This window comes from Aquarana catesbeiana, linkage group LG01 (assembly GCF_042186555.1).
Source record: "Aquarana catesbeiana isolate 2022-GZ linkage group LG01, ASM4218655v1, whole genome shotgun sequence".
In the NCBI taxonomy this organism is placed as follows: domain Eukaryota; kingdom Metazoa; phylum Chordata; class Amphibia; order Anura; family Ranidae; genus Aquarana; species Aquarana catesbeiana.
In genome coordinates this window covers 346647476-346667730 of record NC_133324.1, presented here as the reverse complement: position 1 = coordinate 346667730, position 20255 = coordinate 346647476, and the positions used below count along the sequence as shown (strand labels likewise).

Below are 20255 nucleotides of genomic sequence, written 5' to 3'. Positions count from 1 at the left end.
GATGGTGAATGACACGTGGCATCTGGCAGCAGGTGACGGTGACATGTTTCCCTGAGCTGATAATCAATACAGGGCTCTTTACAGAGGGAATGATCGCTTTTTTCTTTTCTTTTTTTCTCAAGAAAAATAATAAATTGATCTGCAGTAAAAAGCAGCACACACACGAAACAGTTGATTCCCACTGACACTGGCTCTTTCTTTACACTGGGGGTGGGGTGCAGTTTGCCCTCTTCGCCCTGGGCACCGAATGACCTTGTCCCAGCACTGAGCAACAGGATTGCTTTAAGGCCTCATTCACACGGGGTATATGAATATATGCCTCATGAGAGGGCTGTGTTTACCTGTCAGTTGTGATGCAAAAGCTGTACAGACACCCTGGGTGCATTTGGAGTCACACACCCTCACCCGCACAGATGTCACAGTGGTGTCTGTGCAGGTGCTGTGTCCAAAATGACAGGAATGGGACTATCTGTATAGAAAATGCAGAACACCTGTGCATCCCAGTGCAGGTAAAATGCGGCCCTCACATGGGAAACAGATTCATTAACCCCATGTGAACAAGACCTAAATACTGAATATTATTCGGAAAAAGAAATATCTGCTTGAAATTAAACCAGCTATCTCATTGGTTCAATGTGCAATTGGTTTCCATGTATGCAAAATGTATTTATGCTGAGTTTTTATTTAAATACAGAGCCATCCACAGGAAACATCTGAACAGAATCAGCACTAATCAACTTCAGACATGACACCTCTCCTGTGGTTACTTTTCATTGTGTCTTTAGTACAATGTGTGTTACTTTTCATTTAGTTTTCTTATTTGAAAGTTTATTTGAACTAAGCTATAGGGTTAAGTATATAACAAAGTATAATACTGTATATATTTTCAGATGTCATATCACAAATCTCAATGGTGGAGTCTGGTCTTGGGACTATGAAGCCATCAGAGACTCTGGAACTGACCTGTAAAGTGACCAAAGTCTCCCTCACTGCCAGCTAACATGCCAGCTGTGGAATGGATTCGACAATCTGAAAGTTAAAAGAGAAGTATGAGATTTTTTTTATTTTAGATTAATACTTACCTATGTGGATAGAGCATCAGACTGATGCTGCAGCTGTCCCCCGCTATCTCTGCATTGAGAACCGAGCCACCGAACACCGCCGATGGCTCGGTTTTCACAGATCCCAGAGAGGAGAGCTGCTGACTGTCAGTCAGCGTCTCTCCTCTCTGCTTCTCCACGATCATTGGAGCGATGAGGCAGCTGGCGGATCCAGACTTGGAAGTCGGGATGACGTGCTGCCTTGACTGATGGCAGTGATGTCAGCGGAGAGGAGACTTCAGACGCTCTCCGCTGAAAACGGGTCACAGGAGTGCAAAACGAATTGCACTCCTGGAACCTTAGGAGAAGCCCAGCCAAACCAGCTTAGGCTAGACTTTTCCTTTAGCAGTTGGAGTGGTTAGGGGAAATATGGTATACTGCTGGTGTAAATTATGCCAGAGACACAAATAAAGGAGAAGTGTTTTTAAAACTCACTGGAATGAAACCTGAAGAATCTGCCACATATTACTGTGCGAGATGCACAGTGCATGAAATCAATTAACAATATGGACATAAACTAATTTGCATTTGAAAAACGGCATGGTTATAGAAGAACTTAAAGTGGAACTTCCACTTTTTCCGGTTCCTCCCCCACTCCGGTGTCACATTTGACACCTTTCAGGGGGGAGGGGGGAGCAGATACATGTCTAATACAGGTATTTGCTCCCATTTCCGGTGATAGATAGATTCCACGGCGAACTACGCCATGTCCGGCCCCTCCTCAGTCCCCCTTGCTGTCTTTTTAGAAACACACAGGTCCCAGAAGACAGCAGGGACCAGTGGGGATGCACAACGCGATTCGCGCATGCACAGTAGGGAACCAGGCTGTGAAGCAGCAAGGCTTCACTTGCTGATTAGTACAAGATGATGATGTAAACTAGACTTAAATGTGATAAAATTATATATAAATATATTGCTCAGTGAACTATCGATATGTGACTGGTATTTATGGCTGTTATTCACTTCAGCGAGATGATCCTGCCATAAACATGGCTCATCTTCACTCAGTTAGCGTTTTTCACTAGTAAATATACCCCAATGTATAAATCTCTAGGTACACACTAGGTTAATATAGCTCCAAATTGCCAATCCTAAGTGGTTATGTGTTTGTGAGAGCTTAGGTGAATATATACACACAAAAATAAAATAAAATAAAAATAAAATGATACACACTTATAAAGACCTTATTAAGGAAAATAGACCTCAGTTGAAAACCATATAAAAAATATATAGTGAAAAAATATATAAGTGCACATATGCCTAATGGTAGTCCATAAATATGTAAAGACCCCACTCGGGGTTATTAACACAATTGGTGAATACGAATGTTCCAACAGGTCTTAGTGCACCTGTGTATAACTAATAGTCCATCAGGTAAATTAAATCTTCATTCATAGTGATTAGCATAAAGACTGTGACTGTGAGTGTTTTCAGGAATTCCACTTGTGACTTCGTGCTCCCCCTCAAGAATCCCCACTCACCAGATCCCCTCACCCCCACAGGGGTAATGCGCTTATCTTTAAGCCCACCATGGTTGCTCCACCAATCTCGTCCAAAGATCTGGGATATTCCACCTTCTTACAGATGTTATCTGATGTATCTCTGTGGTAGACTCCTCATAGAGGAAAAAAGATATAGGCTCCCATAGTGTAGTAAAAACGCTGGGTTTATTAGGAAACAGCAACTTGATACAAAAGATAGCAACTTATTTAAAAAAATATATATATTAAAAGTGTATTAAAAAATTCCTGGAATGCCTAATCATATCCCACGGGCTGCACACAAAGCCGCGTTGTATGGTGTGCAGCTGGTGTTAGGATATATCGGCTTACACAGCAGCGGACGCTAGGTGTCTGGTGTTGAATCAGCAGCAGCGTGCTGCGTTCCACCTGCGTTCCAGCTGTCTGTACCAGAAAGTGACGTAGCGTGCGTGGCGCCGTCGTACGAGTTTCGTCATTGACGTCCTCAGCGACGGTGCCAGCACGCCACGCACTACGTCATAAATAGGAGAGCCGCCATGTCCGTCCCGTCCCCCATTCAGGGATCGACCAATCATAGTACAGGGAGGGGCGGCACATTTCAAGCGGTATCTGTGCAGTGTCCGCAATTAAGTATTGTTAGGGGGCGGAAAACATAATTAGATGCATACTGACTAATTTAGATGGATCCCATGGCAGACCCTCCGCAGGCAATATATATATACACATCATTAGGCCACATATATCATAAACAATATTAGATGTTCAGTAACCTATCCGGGGGTTTTTTAAAACAATAAGTATATAATGCAGATAATCCCCCACCGGACTCCACATCCTATATTACAAAGCGGCCAGTGTCTATCATAATACTATCCCAGGTTCCGGGTATATGCCCAATATGTATACCCAACACATTGTATTTATATACAACTAAGCTGTAAACTGAGAAGGCTTATGGACATCAAGGTTCATACTGTAAGGAAATGGAATAAAATGAAAGAAGAACATTGAAAGACAAGCTTACTGACACATCTGCATGCCTACATACAGGTTACTTCTGTACTAATGCCTATGTTCATATTTATTAGTGGGCGTATTATTACCAAACATTGCATTAGTGTCAAATGGTCCTCAGGGTGGTTCTGTGTAAGAACTCAGAGTCATCAATTGTTACAGGGAGGTAGAGTTCACATTGTTTACAGTTAGTACACTATTGATCTTGCATCCTTTCTAGTGTAGAATACAGGCTGAGCATGGATGGATGGATAGCTGGATGTGACTGCATTTGTCACAGAGCAGCTCTGTGGGCACTACAGATCAAGCCCACAGCGCTGCTGCCATCTGATCTCTCCCCCTCTCCTCTCACACTGTACCGATCAGTACACAGAGGGGAGAGAGGAAACGGCGTCATGACATGATGCCGGTTTGTTTACATGTAATCATCTGTAATTTGACGGAGCGATCACATGGTAAATGGCCACGATCAGCGGTCGTTTACTGTGGTCCGCCGGATCATGGATGTTCTCGGGTGCACGCCCCAGGGGGCACGCAAGAGTGGGATTCTGGGAGAATGTCTGTATGCCCTCTCAGAGTTAAGCAAGCACCCTGTAGCCGTCATTCGACTATGGGCCGGTTGCTAAGTGGTTAAAGGAATATTTAATTTTTATTGTTTCACTGTAAGTATTATTAAAATCACTGCTCCAGAAGGTCCCGGAGCAGAGAGGGGCAGGGGATCAGCGCAGGGACAGCATGACTGGTGTGGACTGCACAGTCTGGCTGTTTGAGCTGGTCGCTTTCCCCTTTAAGGATAAGGGAGGGGCTGGAGCAGAAGAGGAGGCAGAAGTAATGTAGAGAGGAGAAGGGGGGATGTGACGTCAGTGGAGAGCGTCGGGGAAGAAGATTAGACACGCTCTCACACTGCTCCTAAAAAAAAAAAAAAAAAAAAAAAACAACCACCATGTCTGATATAACGGCGGCGGCTCTGCTCGAACAGCTCAGAGCGGTGGCCGCAACTCAAGGGGCAGACTGGCTGCAGGCTCAGGTCGCAGCCATAATACAAGAGGACAGAGCGGCACCGAGCGGGGGGGGCCAGGAGACTCCACGTGGGCGCCGTTCCAGGCCGCCACAGCGCTTCAGCCCTGACTCTTCTCCTGTGAGTCAGAGGCCCAGGGACCAGCACAGAGGCAGACCGAATCAGCCACCCCCCCCCAGTGCTCAGCAAGCTCGGGGAGCCAGCATGGCAGAGGTACAGCGTTCACAGCGCAGAGGAAGAAGTGCGGGGAGGGGGGAGACCAGCGCAACCCTCGGTTCCCCCCCCTCAGCGCGTCGCAGGCGACAGGAACAACCGGATGGAGAGTCGATGGGGTCAGCAAGCGGTCAGTCGGACCGTCGATCATCATCAGTCGATCGGGGGGGCTGGTCAGGGGGTCCAGGCGGCCAGCAGCCCTACGCCAGCCAGAAGTGGAACCTTGAGAAGCACAGTGTCGGTGGCGAACAGAGGTAAGAGGAGAACAGCGGAGGCCCAGCATAGTCAGAGGAACAGAAGTCCGTCTACAAGGCCAGGACGCGGGTCCGGTGTTGCGGCGCAGCGTGCAGGGATAGAGCAACAGCGGAGACCCCCGGCAGCCAGAGCGGGAACCTCTGGAGTGCAGGCATCGGTCGTTCGCCAGGAGGAAGTCAGCGACAGGTCGGAAGGTGAACTGTCCGGGTCAGAGAGAGACGAGGACCAGGGACAAGCGTCGGCGGTGGATTCCGGAAGGGCGGCTGTTCGGCCCAGTCCTAGGCAGCCTGGTGAGTGCAGATCTAATGTTACCATTTCTTCTTTATTAGAACAATTGTTAGAACAGGGTAGAAAAGGGGCTCCCTCTGGGGGGGATGGTCCCCGGGGGGTGAGTGGGGGTAGGTCACCGGCTACACATACTAGGGAGGCAAGTGAGAGGGCGAGTAGTAAGAGCTTGCAGGATTTGTTGGCTGGTTTGCGGGATCTAGTGCAGCGTTTTGATCCACCCACGGGAGACAGAGTGTCACTGGCGCGGGCGTGGGTCTCAACCCCAGAAAAGGAGTCGGCTGGGGTAAGTACGCCAGTACCGGCGGTCATGGTGGATGGAAGTGCGGAGTCAGCGGCCGCAGGGTCGGCGACCGTTGAGTCGCCTGGGACGTCAAGGGGCGATTCCGCCACGAACAGCCAGGGTAAACCTGGAGATAAGAAAGCCGAGTCCGTCAGATTGGCGGATGCGGCAAAAAGTGAAGTGTACGTTTGCTTTGAAGGCCCATTGGGTGCACATCTTAAAGCAGAGGTAAAAGAGAAAATTTGGAAAGGGGAATATGTGGAGATATTCACGTTGTTGCCCTTAGAAAAATTCAATCTGGATAGATTGAAGCCAGAAGAACGCAAAAAAGAGGATGAGGAAAAACGCAGGTATCGGCTGATTCCGCGTACCTTTTCCAATTGGTTACAAGCGTTCGCTATCCTGGCGAGTGTGGTGGGGGAGAAGGCTCCCGAGCACTGCTCGGCCTTGTTTGTGTACTTGGACGCTATTAGCGAGGCTCATCGGACGTACGGCGGAGTGGCGTGGCTGCGGTACGATGAACAGTTTAGACAACGGATGGCCGTCCGACCGTCACTACGCTGGGATCATAAGGACATCAGCCTGTGGATGAAGCTTATGACAGCGGCGAGGGCTCCGAACCAGTTTTTTCAGGCAGGGGTCGGAGGTAGCGCAGCTCCAGGACAGCCGACCGACAAAAAATGGGGCTTCTGCTGGCAGTTCAATGAGGGCACCTGTAAGTTTGGTGCAACCTGCCGGTTCAAGCACACGTGCTCAGGTTGCGGGGGATCCCATGCCCTGTCCAAATGCTTTAGAAGGGGAAAAGGTCGTGGTGGAGAGCCTCCGAACAAAAGGGAAGACCCCAGTACGGGTGGAAAGGATGCGTCCTTTTCTCAGTAGATATCCCGATCGGGAGGCAGCACGGTTATTGGACTCGGGTTTTGAGAGCGGTTTCAAAATACCAGCTTCCTTGGAGGCGGTGCCCCCCTTAGCAAAGAATTTACGGTCGGCTCTCATGCACTCATCGGTGGTTGCCGAAAAATTGGGAAAAGAGGTACATTTGGGACGCATGGCGGGCCCTTTTACCTCCGCACCCCTGCCGGGATTGGTGGTTTCTCCGTTGGGGGTAGTTCCTAAGAAGGAGCCCAACAAATTCCGGTTGTTCCACCACCTTTCCTTTCCGAAGGGTGCTTCGGTCAACGATGCAATTGCGCCGGAAATGTGTGCGGTGACGTACACTTCCTTTGATGCTGCAGTATCATGGGTGCGGCGCTACGGGCGGGGGGCGCTGCTAGCAAAGGCGGATATTGAGTCTGCTTTCAGGCTTTTGCCGGTTCATCCGGATAGTTTTCACTTGCTTGGGTGCACATGGAATGGCGCGTTCTACGTGGATCGCTGCCTTCCAATGGGATGTTCTATCTCATGCGCCTTTTTCGAGAAATTCAGTTCATTTCTCGAATGGGTGGTCAGAGACGTGTCGGGGATCCAATCGGTAATCCATTACCTGGACGATTTCCTTTGTGTTGGCCCAGCGGGTTCCAACGTTTGTGCGGTCCTATTAGGGACTTTGCAGTACATAGCAGACCGTTTCGGCGTCCCGTTAGCACCGGAAAAGACGGAGGGCCCTACGTCCACCATTGTCTTTCTGGGTATTGAGATAGACTCCATGGGGATGGAGTGTCGGCTACCGGTGGACAAGCTGGAAAATCTCAAGGCGGAAGTACGTGGGACCATTGGCAAGCGTAAGGTGCAATTGCGGCAGCTGCAATCATTATTGGGCAAGCTGAATTTTGCTTGCCGAATAATGCCAATGGGCAGGGCGTTCTGCCGACGGTTGTCGGCAGCGACCGCAGGGGTCACCGCCCCCACTCACTTTGTGACGCTCAATAAGGAGCACAGAGAGGACTTAGGGGTATGGCACGAGTTCTTAGACTCCTTTAACGGGCGGGCCTTGTGGATGTCAGGTCCCATCAGTAATTGGGACCTCGAACTATTTACTGATGCGGCAGGTTCTACGGGCTATGGGGCAATTTTCCAAAGAACTTGGAGCGCCGCCCGTTGGCCCACAACTTGGGTGGAGGCAGGGTTCTTGAAGAACCTGGTCCTGCTGGAATTGTTTCCAATTGTGGTGGCAATGGAAATATGGGGAGAGTCTTTTAGGAATTTGAAGGTGCGCCTGAACTGTGACAACCTAGGCGTGGTTCAGGTGATTAATCGTTTGTCGGCCAAGTCTTTGCCAGTGGTCAGGTTGCTGAGGCATTTAGTGTTGCGCTGTTTGAAAATGAATGTTTTCATCTACGCTGTACACTTACCTGGAGTGGACAACACCGTAGCTGATGCACTGTCTCGTTTTCAGTGGGACAAGTTTCGGGAACTGGCACCAGATGCGGAGCAGCAGGGGGTTACCTGCCCGGACTGGATATGGACCGTTGCCTTGGGAGCGCGGCCAGGTGGATCCAAAACTCCGTGAGTAAGGTCACTTGGGACGCTTACTCTAAGGTATGGCAAGAATGGTTGGCATGCTTAAAAAGTTTAAACATCGACCCTGTGAGCCGGGAGATACCTCAGGCGATGTTATACTTTCTCAATTTAGGTTTCGAGCGGGGCATCTCGGCAGCCGCCATCGATAAAAAAATGGCGGGTTTGGCCTTTCTCTTTAAGTTGCAGGGGCTGCGAGACCATACAAAGGATTTTTGGGTTAGGCAGGCTTTGAAGGGTTACAGAAAAGGTCATAAGAGCAGGGATGGGCGACGACCGGTGTCGTTTGAAATGTTACATGGGCTATTTAGTCAGATAGAAGGCATTTGTAATTCTAGTTTTGAAAGCGCACTTTTTTGCGCGGCTTTTGCTTTAGCGTTCTTTGGGGCGCTACGGGTGGGAGAACTGGTCAGCCCGTCCAAACGTGCAAATGGAGGACTGCAATGGGATGATTTGGTTTGTACACAGGAATCAGTTAGGATTTACATAAAACGGTCAAAAACAGATCAGGCAGGGAAGGGAGTACAACTGGAGGTGTTCCGGATAGCGGGATCACAGATTTGTCCGGTAGCAGCGGTAAAGAAATTTAGTGACTTGCGCCCGCGTTGCCCGGGTTCATTTCTGATACATGCGGACAGATCCTCTTTGTCAAAATTCCAGTTTGTTGCCGTGTTCAAAAGGTGTTTATCGGCAGCTGGGTATGACCCCATTAGATACTCGTCCCATTCCTTTCGTATTGGGGCTGCTACTGAAGCGGCCAGGGCGGGCCTGGGTTCTGAGGCAGTTAAGCGTATTGGCAGGTGGGACTCAGATAGGTTTAAGCTTTACATCCGCCCACATTTATTATAGGCTTGTTAAAAAAAAAAAAAAAAAAAAAAAGGGGGGGTGTTTCTTCTTGAATTTTGGGGGGTCCGGGTAAAGTTTTGGTGATTTATTGTTGTGTTCTGTTAACCTTACTTTACAGGTGACTCGGTGGCCCTCGTTTGGATATTGGGCCACTCATTCGTGTTCTGGGGTGCCAAGCGGGCCGACGTTCGGCCGAATGGTAGGCAGCTGGGTATCCCAAGGCAGGAAGCACGGGTAAGGTGGATAGGGTTGTCAGGGATGATGTGGAACCGGGTAAGGTCAGAGGTCCACAAGTTTGCTCGGTGGGACAGGGCCCCGGATGTCTTAGTTTTACATGCGGGGGGCAATGACATGGGGGTCAGGTCTATGAGAGACCTCATACGTGACAAAAAAAGGTGATGTCTTACGTTTACAGGCGGCTTTCCCTGGGATGGTGATAGTATGGTCGGACATGGTGGGTAGGAGGTCATGGCGCTGGGCTTGGTCCGATAAAAAAGGTTGATAGGGCCCGTGTGAAGGTAAATAAGGAGGTCAGCAAATTTGTTATGAGGAATGGGGGAGTGACCATACGACATAGGGAGTTGGAGGGGGATACCTGGAGGTACCTTAGAAGTTATGGGGTGCATCTTAATGAGGTGGGCACTGATCTTTGGGCGCTTGGTTTGCAGGAGGGGGTACAGCGAGCTTTGAGGGTGTGGAGGTGCTCGCAAGGGTAAGGTTTTACCCCTTGTGAGCGGTGGCAGTCGTTTGGGTCTGTGAGGAGGAGGAGATTGATGGTATGGAGAGTTTACACGGTTGGTACCCATATATAATATGGGCTGTTTAGAGTTTACACGGTTGGTACCCATATATAATATGGGCTGTTTTATGTACCTTCCGGTTACGAGGGGTTAACCAGGAAGGGGAAAAGTTTGGTCACTGAGAAGGTTGGGTACTGTCTCACAGTCTGGGGTTAGCGACTGGAGGCCTTAAAAAGTTTAAGAGTTCCTATGCAGTGACCTGTGGGTGGATTCCCCTCCAGACTCCAATAATTCCGTGAAGTTATTATAAAAAGTTATTTAAAAGTTATTTATAAAAAATGTTATTTATTGGTTTTATATTTTATTAATAAAAGGCCGACAAGGCCATTTACTCCAACACCTTGTCGCGTCATTTGTGGGAAGTATTAGAGGTTAATGGTTAATGGGTAGCTTCTAGGACTGAAGTTAGTCCTTCACAGGTCAAGAAGGTCCCGGAGCAGAGAGGGGCAGGGGATCAGCGCAGGGACAGCATGACTGGTGTGGACTGCACAGTCTGGCTGTTTGAGCTGGTCGCTTTCCCCTTTAAGGATAAGGGAGGGGCTGGAGCAGAAGAGGAGGCAGAAGTAATGTAGAGAGGAGAAGGGGGGATGTGACGTCAGTGGAGAGCGTCGGGGAAGAAGATTCCCACCCACCCTCCCTGAGGTTATGGCAATAGGGGACGTTGGTTTTTTAGGTGGCAGTCGTTTGGGTCTGTGAGGAGGAGGAGATTGATGGTATGGAGAGTTTACACGGTTGGTACCCATATATAATATGGGCTGTTTAGAGTTTACACGGTTGGTACCCATATATAATATGGGCTGTTTTATGTACCTTCCGGTTACGAGGGGTTAACCAGGAAGGGGAAAAGTTTGGTCACTGAGAAGGTTGGGTACTGTCTCACAGTCTGGGGTTAGCGACTGGAGGCCTTAAAAAGTTTAAGAGTTCCTATGCAGTGACCTGTGGGTGGATTCCCCTCCAGACTCCAATAATTCCGTGAAGTTATTATAAAAAGTTATTTAAAAGTTATTTATAAAAAATGTTATTTATTGGTTTTATATTTTATTAATAAAAGGCCGACAAGGCCATTTACTCCAACACCTTGTCGCGTCATTTGTGGGAAGTATTAGAGGTTAATGGTTAATGGGTAGCTTCTAGGACTGAAGTTAGTCCTTCACAGGTCATGAAAAAAACGTCAGTTTTTGAAACTTTATTTGCATTGATCCATGTCCCCTGGGGCAGGACCCGGGTCCTCAAACACTTTTTATGACAATAACTTGCATATAAGCCTTTTTTTTCATGTTAGTGTCCCATAGACTTTAACGGTGTTTCACGGCTTTCGAATTTGCTACGAACACCGCATAATGTTCGTTGTTCGCCGAACGTCCGAACAACCAAAGTTCAGCCCGTACATATGCTCGGGCTGAACTGTTCGCCCATCCGTACTAAACAATATTTGAAAAATAAATAAATCTTCACACAGTTGAACAAATTGTACCCAAAAGTCCCAGTGCTCCAAAAATCAACCTGTAAATGCACAGTGAGACCAGAAACACCTGGTGGTGTAAATCAATGGTTCAGGGATACTTCTAGCACTTTTTACCTCCTCTGCTGAATCGCAGCGACTGTATAAAACTTTATTCAAAGCATGGAGGCACTATAATGCATAGAACCATGAAAACAAAATACCATAATGTAGTATTATCGCATCAAGTAAATCTCTAATGGCTGACAGGTCACCAGTACCGCTCACTCACTTCCGGATGTGGTGCTGATGTTGGCGACCCTGGCTCCGCTCTAGTACATTGTGCCACTAATCACATGTCATGACCATAATGAGGATCCTCTACTTTCCAAAAAAGGGTAAGTTGGGGGGTGTTTTTACTATCCTGGCATTTCAGGGCCTCTGCAACTGCGATTGGTAGTCAGGGAATCAAATAAGAAAGTTATGCCCTTTGAAATCCTGAAAGTGAACATTGGATTTGAGCCCCTGAAAGCGGATAGGCTCCCAAAAAGTCTTACACATGTGGTATCCCCATACTCATAAGAAGAAGCAGAATTACAAAGGCTCACCATGCCTCTCAGCAAATATCTTGGGGTGTCTACTTTCCAAAAATGGGTCATTTGGGGGAGTTTACTATCCTGGCATTTCAAGTCCTCCAAAAATGTGATAGGTAATCAGTAAATCTAATGAGGAAGTTATACCGTTTGAAAGCCTGAAGGCGGTAATTGGATTTTGGGCCCCTGTATGTGGTTAGGCTGCCAAAAAGTCTCACAAATGTGGTATTCCCATACTGAAAACCATTTTATTTGTCATTTTTCAAAAACGTGTGCCAAAAAAAGAAATCTTCCATGGACTTACCATGCCTCTCAGAAAATATCTGGAGGTGTCAACTTTCCAAAAAGGGGTCATTTGGGGGAGTGTTTGTGCTGTCCTGGCATTTTAGCACCTCAAGAAATGTGATAGGTAGTCAGAAGGTGAAAGCTGCGTAAATTGCAGTATATATATATACACCATAGTTTGTAGACACTAACCTTTCACACAAACCAATTAATATACGCTTATTGGAATTTGTTTTACAAAAGACATGTATCAGAATACATTTTATGAAGACATTTTATTTTATAGGATGTGTTTTTTACCCGAAATATAGTATTTTTTTCAAAATTGACATTCTTTTGTTTTAGTTTATATAATAAAAAAAGCCCAGTGGTGATCAAATACCACCAAAAGAAATCTCTATTTGTGTGAAATTTTTTTATAAATATAATTTCGGTAGTGTTACCTGATTAATTAATTAATTGCCAGTTAAAATAGCACAGTGCTGAACAATTTTTTACATTCTGCTATAAAACATATCCAATAAGAAAAAAAAAATGTCTTCATAAATTTTGGCCAATATGTATTCTGTCACATGGTTTTTGGTTAAAAAATTCCCAATAAGCGTATATTGATTGGTTTACCCAATCGTTATAGCGTCTACAAACTATAGCATATCTTTATGGAATTTTTTTTATACTAGTAGCGGTACTGCGATATTGCGGTGAACTGATGGACACTAATTTACAGTTCTGACACTTTTTGGGAACTAGTGACACTAATACAGTGATCAGTGCTAAAAATATGCACTGTCACTGTACTAATGACACTGGATTGGAAGGGGTTAAACATCTAGGGCGATCAAAGGGTAAACTGTGTGCCTAGATAGTTTTTTTGTGTTTGTTTGTGCTTTTTTAACTGTAGCAGTAAAAGTACTGTAGGGTGGACAGCAAGTGATTAATTATAAATTCTGTATCCAATATTCTTAGCATATGTCTTAAGGAAGTGGTCTTCTCTTAATTTATTGTGTTTAGTGATTCACACATTTTTATATACATATTTCAGAAGACCGTTCCACTGTGTTTTGGAACAAGCGCTCTTCAATATAGTTTTTTTTTTTAATCTATGCATTAACTACTTCCAGTCTGGGCCCTTTCTGGCACTTTTTGTTCACATGTAACAATCAGTATTTTTTGCTAGAAAACTACTTAGAACTCCCAAAAATTATATTATGTTTAAAGAAGAGGTCCTAGAGAAAAAATTGTTATAGTATATGCGGTTTTCCAAATGCAATATTTTGGGGAAAAAATACTCTTTTTTTGAACTTTAATGCAAAAAAAAAACACAATATATAGCCCAAATTGTTTGTAAAATATAAAAGATGAAGTTACACAGAGTAAATAGATACCAAACATGTCACGCTTTAAAATTGTGACAAACAACGTAAATTTTACTATCCATAGGTGACGCTTTAAGGCTGGATTCACACCTATACGGTTTTAGTGCTGTTTGCATTTTGCAAATTTGCACTACAGAACGTGTTCCATAGGAAACAATGTTAAATGGACTGTAGTGCAAATCTGCAAAATGCAAAAAGCACTAAAACTGCCTACGTGTGAATCCAGCCTAAAAGCCTTTACAGGTTACCACTTTAGATTTACAGAGGAGGTCTGGTGCTAGGGATATCCCACGTGTGGGACAATCGCTATTTGCGTGCATGCAGGACCAAAGCTTGCATTCGCCTTCACAAGCACGGGAGGACGGGGGCAGGTTACTTTTTTTTTAAATGTATTTATGTTTACACTGTTGCTTTAATTTTTTTTTTCACTTTTATTGTTGTCACAAGGAATGTATCTTTGTGACAGCAATAGACATGTGACAAGTCCTCTTTATGGAAAATTCTGGGGTCTATAAGACCCCAAACACACATCTGCACTTAAAAGCATTTAAAACACCATGATCACCAAGTGATGTCATATAAGTGCTTCCGGGTTACCATTACAAACAGCCAATTAAAGCCAATTCCTGAAGCGCAACTGGTTGTTTGAGTTTCCCGGTGGGACAGGAGAGCCCGAGAGAGTTGCGGAAGGCGGCGGAATGTCCTCTCCCACTGCTTGTAATAGCTGGTGAGCCGCTCCAATTACTATTACAAGAAAGCCGTCCGCTGCTTCTAAAAAACAATACTATAGTGATGGCTGCAGCTGTAAGCATTATCCTGGTTTAACCACCAAAATTCCAGCGATGTACAGGTACGCCACTGGATGGAAAGTGGTTAAAACAATTTATCCAGTAAACAATTTCAGTTTATGGAAAACAAGTTTTTTTTTTTTTTTTTAAGTTTCTGTTTGAAGTGATTCCTGTCACTGTGTGAAAAAAAGAAGACACATCAGTGATGTAGTGGGCTTCCGGAGCAACCACAGTGTCCAGCAGTTAACACACCATCCAACACACCCAGAATTGTTGGATAGAAGCAGAACCCATCAAAACTCCCTAAAGTGGAAGTAAACTTCCATTGATTGTTTGTACCTAAAGGAAAGCCTATAATAAGGCTTACCTATAGGTACTGTAAACATCTCCTAAGCGTGCACCGTTTAGGAGATATTTACTGCATATGCAGCCGATGACATCATCAGCGCATGCACTCTGAAGAAACGGCCACCCGTGCTGTTTCTTTAGAGCCCTGTGCTGTGGCCAGCGGCTCCTGTGTGCATTCGCGCAGGAGTGATGTCACGCGGCTCCGGTCTGTCACAGTGCTGGAGCTTGCAGACCCAGAAAGAAGACAGGCGAAGATGGATGCGGCCTCCAGTTCTGATAACGAGGGCTTCGTTTGCAGGTAAGTTTCACATAATGTGCTAGTATGCGACACATACTAGCACATTATGCCTTTACTTTGCAGGTCAGCGAAAACAAAAAGAAAAGGCAGCACTTTTCTTCCTCTTTAAGGGCTCGATCACATGGATTGCTTTTCAGAAGGACATTTTGCAGGTGGTAAGGAGGCAATATGTCACCTCATCACAGCCTGTTTTAAATCTTAAAATGCCGACGCACCATGCTACAACCACGTGTATTGCATGTGGTTGCAGGGCAATTAGGATATGGCCCCATTCATTAGAGTCTTGTTCAGCAACAGTTCTACCCCTCAAATGTGACATGCCATGTGGCATATGTACTGTCAGCCCTGAGCAGCTGAAATTCTGATTTTCCATGCCCCATATGAGGACCCTGTTTACTTGCATGGGGATGCAAAAGAGTCCCGTGCATCCCCATGCAGGCAGTTCCATTAGGCCCCTTTCACACTTTACCGTCGGATTTGCGGCACTATTTGGCCGCTAGCGGGGGGGTTTTACCCCCCCCCGCTAGCAGCCACAAAAGGGTTAAAAACCAGAGGCGCTTTGCCGGTGGTATAGCCACGATGCCCCATTGATTTCAATAGGCAGGAGCGGTAAATGAGCGGTATACACACCGCTCCTTCACCGCTCCAAAGATGCTGCTAGCAGGACTTTTTTCACCGTCCTGCTAGCGCACCGCTCCAGTGTGAAAGCCCTTGAGGCTTTCACATTGGAGACACAGCAGCGGCTGTTTCAGGTCGGTTTGCAGGCGCTATTTTTAGTGCAATATCGCCTGCAAAACGACCCAGTGTGAAAGGGGTCTTACTGTCAATTGGAACTCAGGCTATGTAGACACCCTGGGCAGAGTTTTTTACCTTAATGTATTGAATGAATTAAGGTGAAAAAACCTTCTGTGTGTATCTCTCCCCTCCCCCCAGCCCCCCAAATACTTACCTGAACTCAATCTCGATCCAGCAATCTACACAAGAGCAGCAGCTCTCTCTGCTCTCTCTAACCTCATTGGACAGAGAGGCAGCAGTGTGAGCCATTGGCTCAATCACAATCAGTGAGGAGAGAGCGGAGGGCAGGGCTGAGGTGCGCTCTGTATGTCAATGGACGCCACTCTGGAGCAAGCCATCAGGAGTGCCCCCATAGGAAGGGGCTTCCTATTGGGCACTCAGCAGGGGAAGGAGTCAGGAGCGCTGACGGGGAACCCCAGAAGAGGAGGACCGGGGCTGCTCTGTGTAAAACCATTGCACAAAGCAGGTACCATTCTAATTTATCCCAAAGGTGTAAAATAGGGTTGAGGTCAGGGCTTTGTGCAAGCCACTCCTATTCTTCTAAACCAAACTCATATGACATGTGTTTTTATTAAAATAAACCTTCAGAATCACTTAAATACTGAATTTACTTCAGGGAAAAGAAACATTTGCTTAAAAACAAACCAGCTATCTCATTGGTTCAACTCACCCAATTTTTTTCCATGTATGCAAAGTGTATTAATGCTAAGTTTTTATTTAAATACAGAGCGGTCCACAGGAAATGTTATCTGAGCAGAATCAGCACTGATCAACTTCAGACATGACACCTCTCCTGTGGTTACTTTCCATTGTGTCTTTAGTACAATGTGTGTTACTTTTCATTTAGTTTATTTATTTAAACTAAGCTATAGGATGAAGTATATAACACAATGTGATGTATATTTGCAGGTGTCACATCACAAATCACAATGATGGAGTCTGGTCCTGGGACTGTGAAGCCATTAGAGACTCTGGAACTGACCTGTAAAGTGACCGGAGCCTCCCTCACTGACAGCACTAACATGTATGGTGTGAACTGGGTCCGACAATCTGAAAGGAAACCGTTGGTGTGCTTGGGTGCAATATTTCATAATGCAGGCACAGCTTATGCCAGCTCTGTTCAGGGACGACTGACTCTGACCAGAGACACAAATAAAGGAGAAGTGTTTTTAAAACTCACTGGAATGAAACCTGAAGAATCCGCCACATATTATTGTGCAAGATACGCACAGCGTATGATGTACTCTAACAACATGTACATAAACTGATTTACATTTGAAAAATACATGGTTATAGTAGAGCTTAAAGTATAACTAAAGGCAAAACTTTTTTTTTTTAATTTTGGATAGAATGCAGATGGTTTAGAACATGTATTATGTTATTATATTGCTGTCTGTGCCCCCGTTAGGGAGAATTACCTTCTTTATTTGCCCTGTTTATCATTATCATTAAAAGTGAAAGTAAAAGAAAATCCCCAATTTTGGACTGTTCCCAAAAAAGTAACAGAGGGGAAATCTTCCAATATGGACATTAGTTCTGGTAACATGGGGGTCCCCAATGGATTCCCTTATTTTACAGGAATTTCCTCTCAGTTCCTGTTTGGCTATGGGATAGGAAGCGAAGATAAATCTCCCCAATGAGACACAGATGGCAAAAAATAATATGACAGGGGTTATAACCCTCCCTTACTCTATCCAAAATGGAACAGCAAATCACCTATAGTCCTACTTTAATTAATAAAGGTGAATTCATGCTATTACTGGGCATTAGTAGAACTATTCTATTTCGTTTCTCTGAAATTTGGCAGACATTCTTGCATGTAACTGAAATAACTTGTAATCAACGAGGACGGTGAAATTTGGGGGAGGGAGGGTTGAAGTGGATAAGGCTGTCTTAAAGAATTTTAAAGGTTTTTAAATGGCTCCTTCAGTGTCTATTATATATGTTCTGAGTATTCTGTATGTAAAAAGGGCACCTAAACTTGTCAAGAATTGACCTACACTTAAAAAGTACCGTATTTTCCACACCAAAAGATGCGCTTTTTCCCCCCAGAAATATGGGGGAAAATGTCTCTGCGTCTTATGGAGCAAATGCATGCTAGGCACCACCCCCCCGCCACCGCTGGCACACTGGCACCCCCCCCCCACTGCCGATGGCAACGCCCCCTCACCGCCACCACCAGAAGAGAGGCAGGAGAGCGGAAGACAGACATCTGAAGCCCCTGTGAGCAGGGCCGGACTGGCCTACCGGTGACTGCAACGCTCTCCTCCCTCTGTCCTCCGGCGCTCGTATGTCACGGAGCTGGGTCTGTGTGCAAGGTCCCGCCCCCCTAGACCGCCTCGTGTGATAGTAGATTGAATCAGTGTTCCGCCTATCACACTAGCTGGTCTAGCGGGACCTTGCACACAGATCCAGCTCTGTGACATACGAGCGCCGGAGGACAGAGGGAGGAGAGCGCTGTGTTATCCAGAAAATGGTGAGGCTGACATTAGTGGGCACAGAGGCTGCAATTGGTGGACACAGAGGCTGCAATTGGTGGGCAGAGAGGCTGCAATTGGTGGGCAGAGAGGCTGCAATTGGTGGACACAGAGGCTGCAATTGGTGGACTCAGAGGCTGCAATGGGCACAGAAGCTGCAATTGGTGGGCACAGAGGTTGCAATCGGTGGGCACACAGAGGCTGCAATTGGTGGGCACACAGAGGCTGCAATTGGTGGGAAAGAGGCTGCAGTGGTGGGCACATAGAGGCTGCAATTGGTGGGCAAAGTGAGGCTGCATGAGTGGGCACAGCAAGGCTGCATTGGTGGGTAAAGAGAGGTTGCACCTATGTGCAATGGTCAGTCTGCATTTATATGCAATGGTCAGTCTGCATTTATGTGCAATGGTCAGGCTGCATTTATGTGCAATGGTCAGGCTGCATTTATGTGCAATGGTCAGGCTGCATTTATATGTAATGGTCAGGCTGCATTTATATGCAATGGTCAGGCTGCAGTTATGTGCAATGGTCAGGCTGCAGTTATGTGCAATGGTCAGGCTGCATTTATGTGCAATGGTCAGGCTGCATTTATGTGCAATGGTCAGGCTGCATTTATGTGCAATGGTCAGGCTGCATTTATGTGCAATGGTCAGGCTGCATTTATGTGCAATGGTCAGTCTGCATTTATGTGCAATGGTCAGGCTGCATTTATGGCAATGGTCAGGCTGCATTTCGTGGGCACTGGTAAATATTTTAGGACACCATTTGGTTCACAATATTTTTTTTCTTGTTTTCCTCTTCTAAAACCTAGGTGCGTCTTATGGTCAGGTGCGTCCTATGAAGCGAAAAATACGGTAACTCCACTTTTGTTTAGAAAAAACATTCCCCTCTGGGTGATCTACAGTATGTACATTACAAGGATTTTAACACACTTTGTTGCAGATTCCTACCTTTTGTTATTCTGAAGAAATCCCTGTGTGGTTGCCTGAGTCCATGTGGTAAGTAAATCTAATGGGAGTGGTTTTATAATTATTAGCCAGCTGCTGCACCTGCGGGGCATTAATGAGGAAAATTGCAGGGTCTGCATCCCTTTAGAAATGATTTTACTATTAGGAGTATCTCACCAAAAATGATATTTTTGCTCAGGGGATATCTGACTTGTATCTTAGTGTAGACGTCTGGGAAAATCAATGAGCCAATCACACAAGCAGGACATTATGTTTCTGGGGGGCATTCTGTGTACAGAACACCTTCAGGTAGCCATATTGCATTATATTTTCAGAAAACGACAGCGGCTGCAGAATGAAACAGAAAGGCAATTTTTAATAACATTCAATTACAATATGACTTAAGTCGCAATTGTATACACTATATTATTTTTTATTTGATCATTTTTCCCAAAGTGGAGTAACCCTTTAAAGCAGAATTAAACTGTGCTATATTTGTTTAAATACATGGGCTCCCAGGAGGGTTATGCCATAATGTGCCAGTATACACAGCTTATTAACAGATTACGCTGTGCTGTCCCACTGAGCACAATTAGAACGGTGCCTTGTGCCACACTCCCCTGTTGTGACCCCACTCACCAAATGGCAAGGACCCGCAGCTTTGCAGTCTGGGGTCAGAAAAGCTTGGATCCAATAGGATCAGTTGGGAGACAAAACGTTTTCTCTGGACAATTAATCTAAAAATCGTATATATACATATTGAATGGATCAACAATGATGAAAATAAAAATGAAAATAAAAATTTAAAATAAAAATAAATTAAAAATAAATGAAAATAAAAAAATAATTTTTTTTTTTTAAAAAGTCCCTCCAACCTATCGATTCCACAAAAAGTCAGACCCCTTGGGTCTCTGTTGTGGAAAAACCTAAGGTGGTTAGATAAACTGTGGTGTTTGAATCCTTTCTTTATTCTATTTACATATTCCCTCAGCCTGATCCCTAGCTTACTTGTGGTCCTCCCCACATACTGGAGACCGCAGGGGCAGGACAAAAGGTATGTAGCATGTGTGGTCCCACAGGTGATACATTGCTTAATTTAATAGGATCTACCTTGAGAATGTGAAAAAAATTCAGTAGTTTTCCTTTGTCCATATTTGG

At 45.6% G+C, this 20255-nt stretch overlaps 1 protein-coding gene across 2 annotated transcripts; it reads left to right on the top strand.

Annotated features, from left to right (window-relative positions):
- Positions 1–4286: 4286 nt before the first annotated feature.
- Positions 4287–17633, top strand: LOC141145429 (integrase/recombinase xerD homolog). Of its 2 annotated transcripts, XR_012244559.1 has the most exons (3): positions 4287–5371; positions 7985–9186; positions 16586–17633. XR_012244559.1 is itself a non-coding variant. In XM_073632121.1 (2 exons), exons 1-2 carry the CDS (start codon positions 4930–4932, stop codon positions 8953–8955), a joined length of 1413 nt encoding a protein of 470 aa, XP_073488222.1. In that variant the 5' UTR covers positions 4287–4929; the 3' UTR covers positions 8956–10824. The 2 variants fall into 2 exon arrangements, 1 of the variants encoding a protein (XP_073488222.1); XM_073632121.1 differs by lacking the exon at positions 16586–17633 and having other exon boundaries at positions 7985–10824.
- Positions 17634–20255: the final 2622 nt, after the last annotated feature.

What these genes read in the sequence shown, in the direction of transcription:
- LOC141145429 (XM_073632121.1), top strand. Translation starts at nt 4,930, where the DNA reads ATGGAGAGTCGATGGGGTCAGCAAGCGGTCAGTCGGACCGTCGATCAT. An exon ending in GCCCAGTCCTAGGCAGCCTG is followed by an intron (nt 5,372 to 7,984) that starts GTGAGTGCAGAT and finishes TCTCGTTTTCAG; the next exon opens with TGGGACAAGTTTCGGGAACT.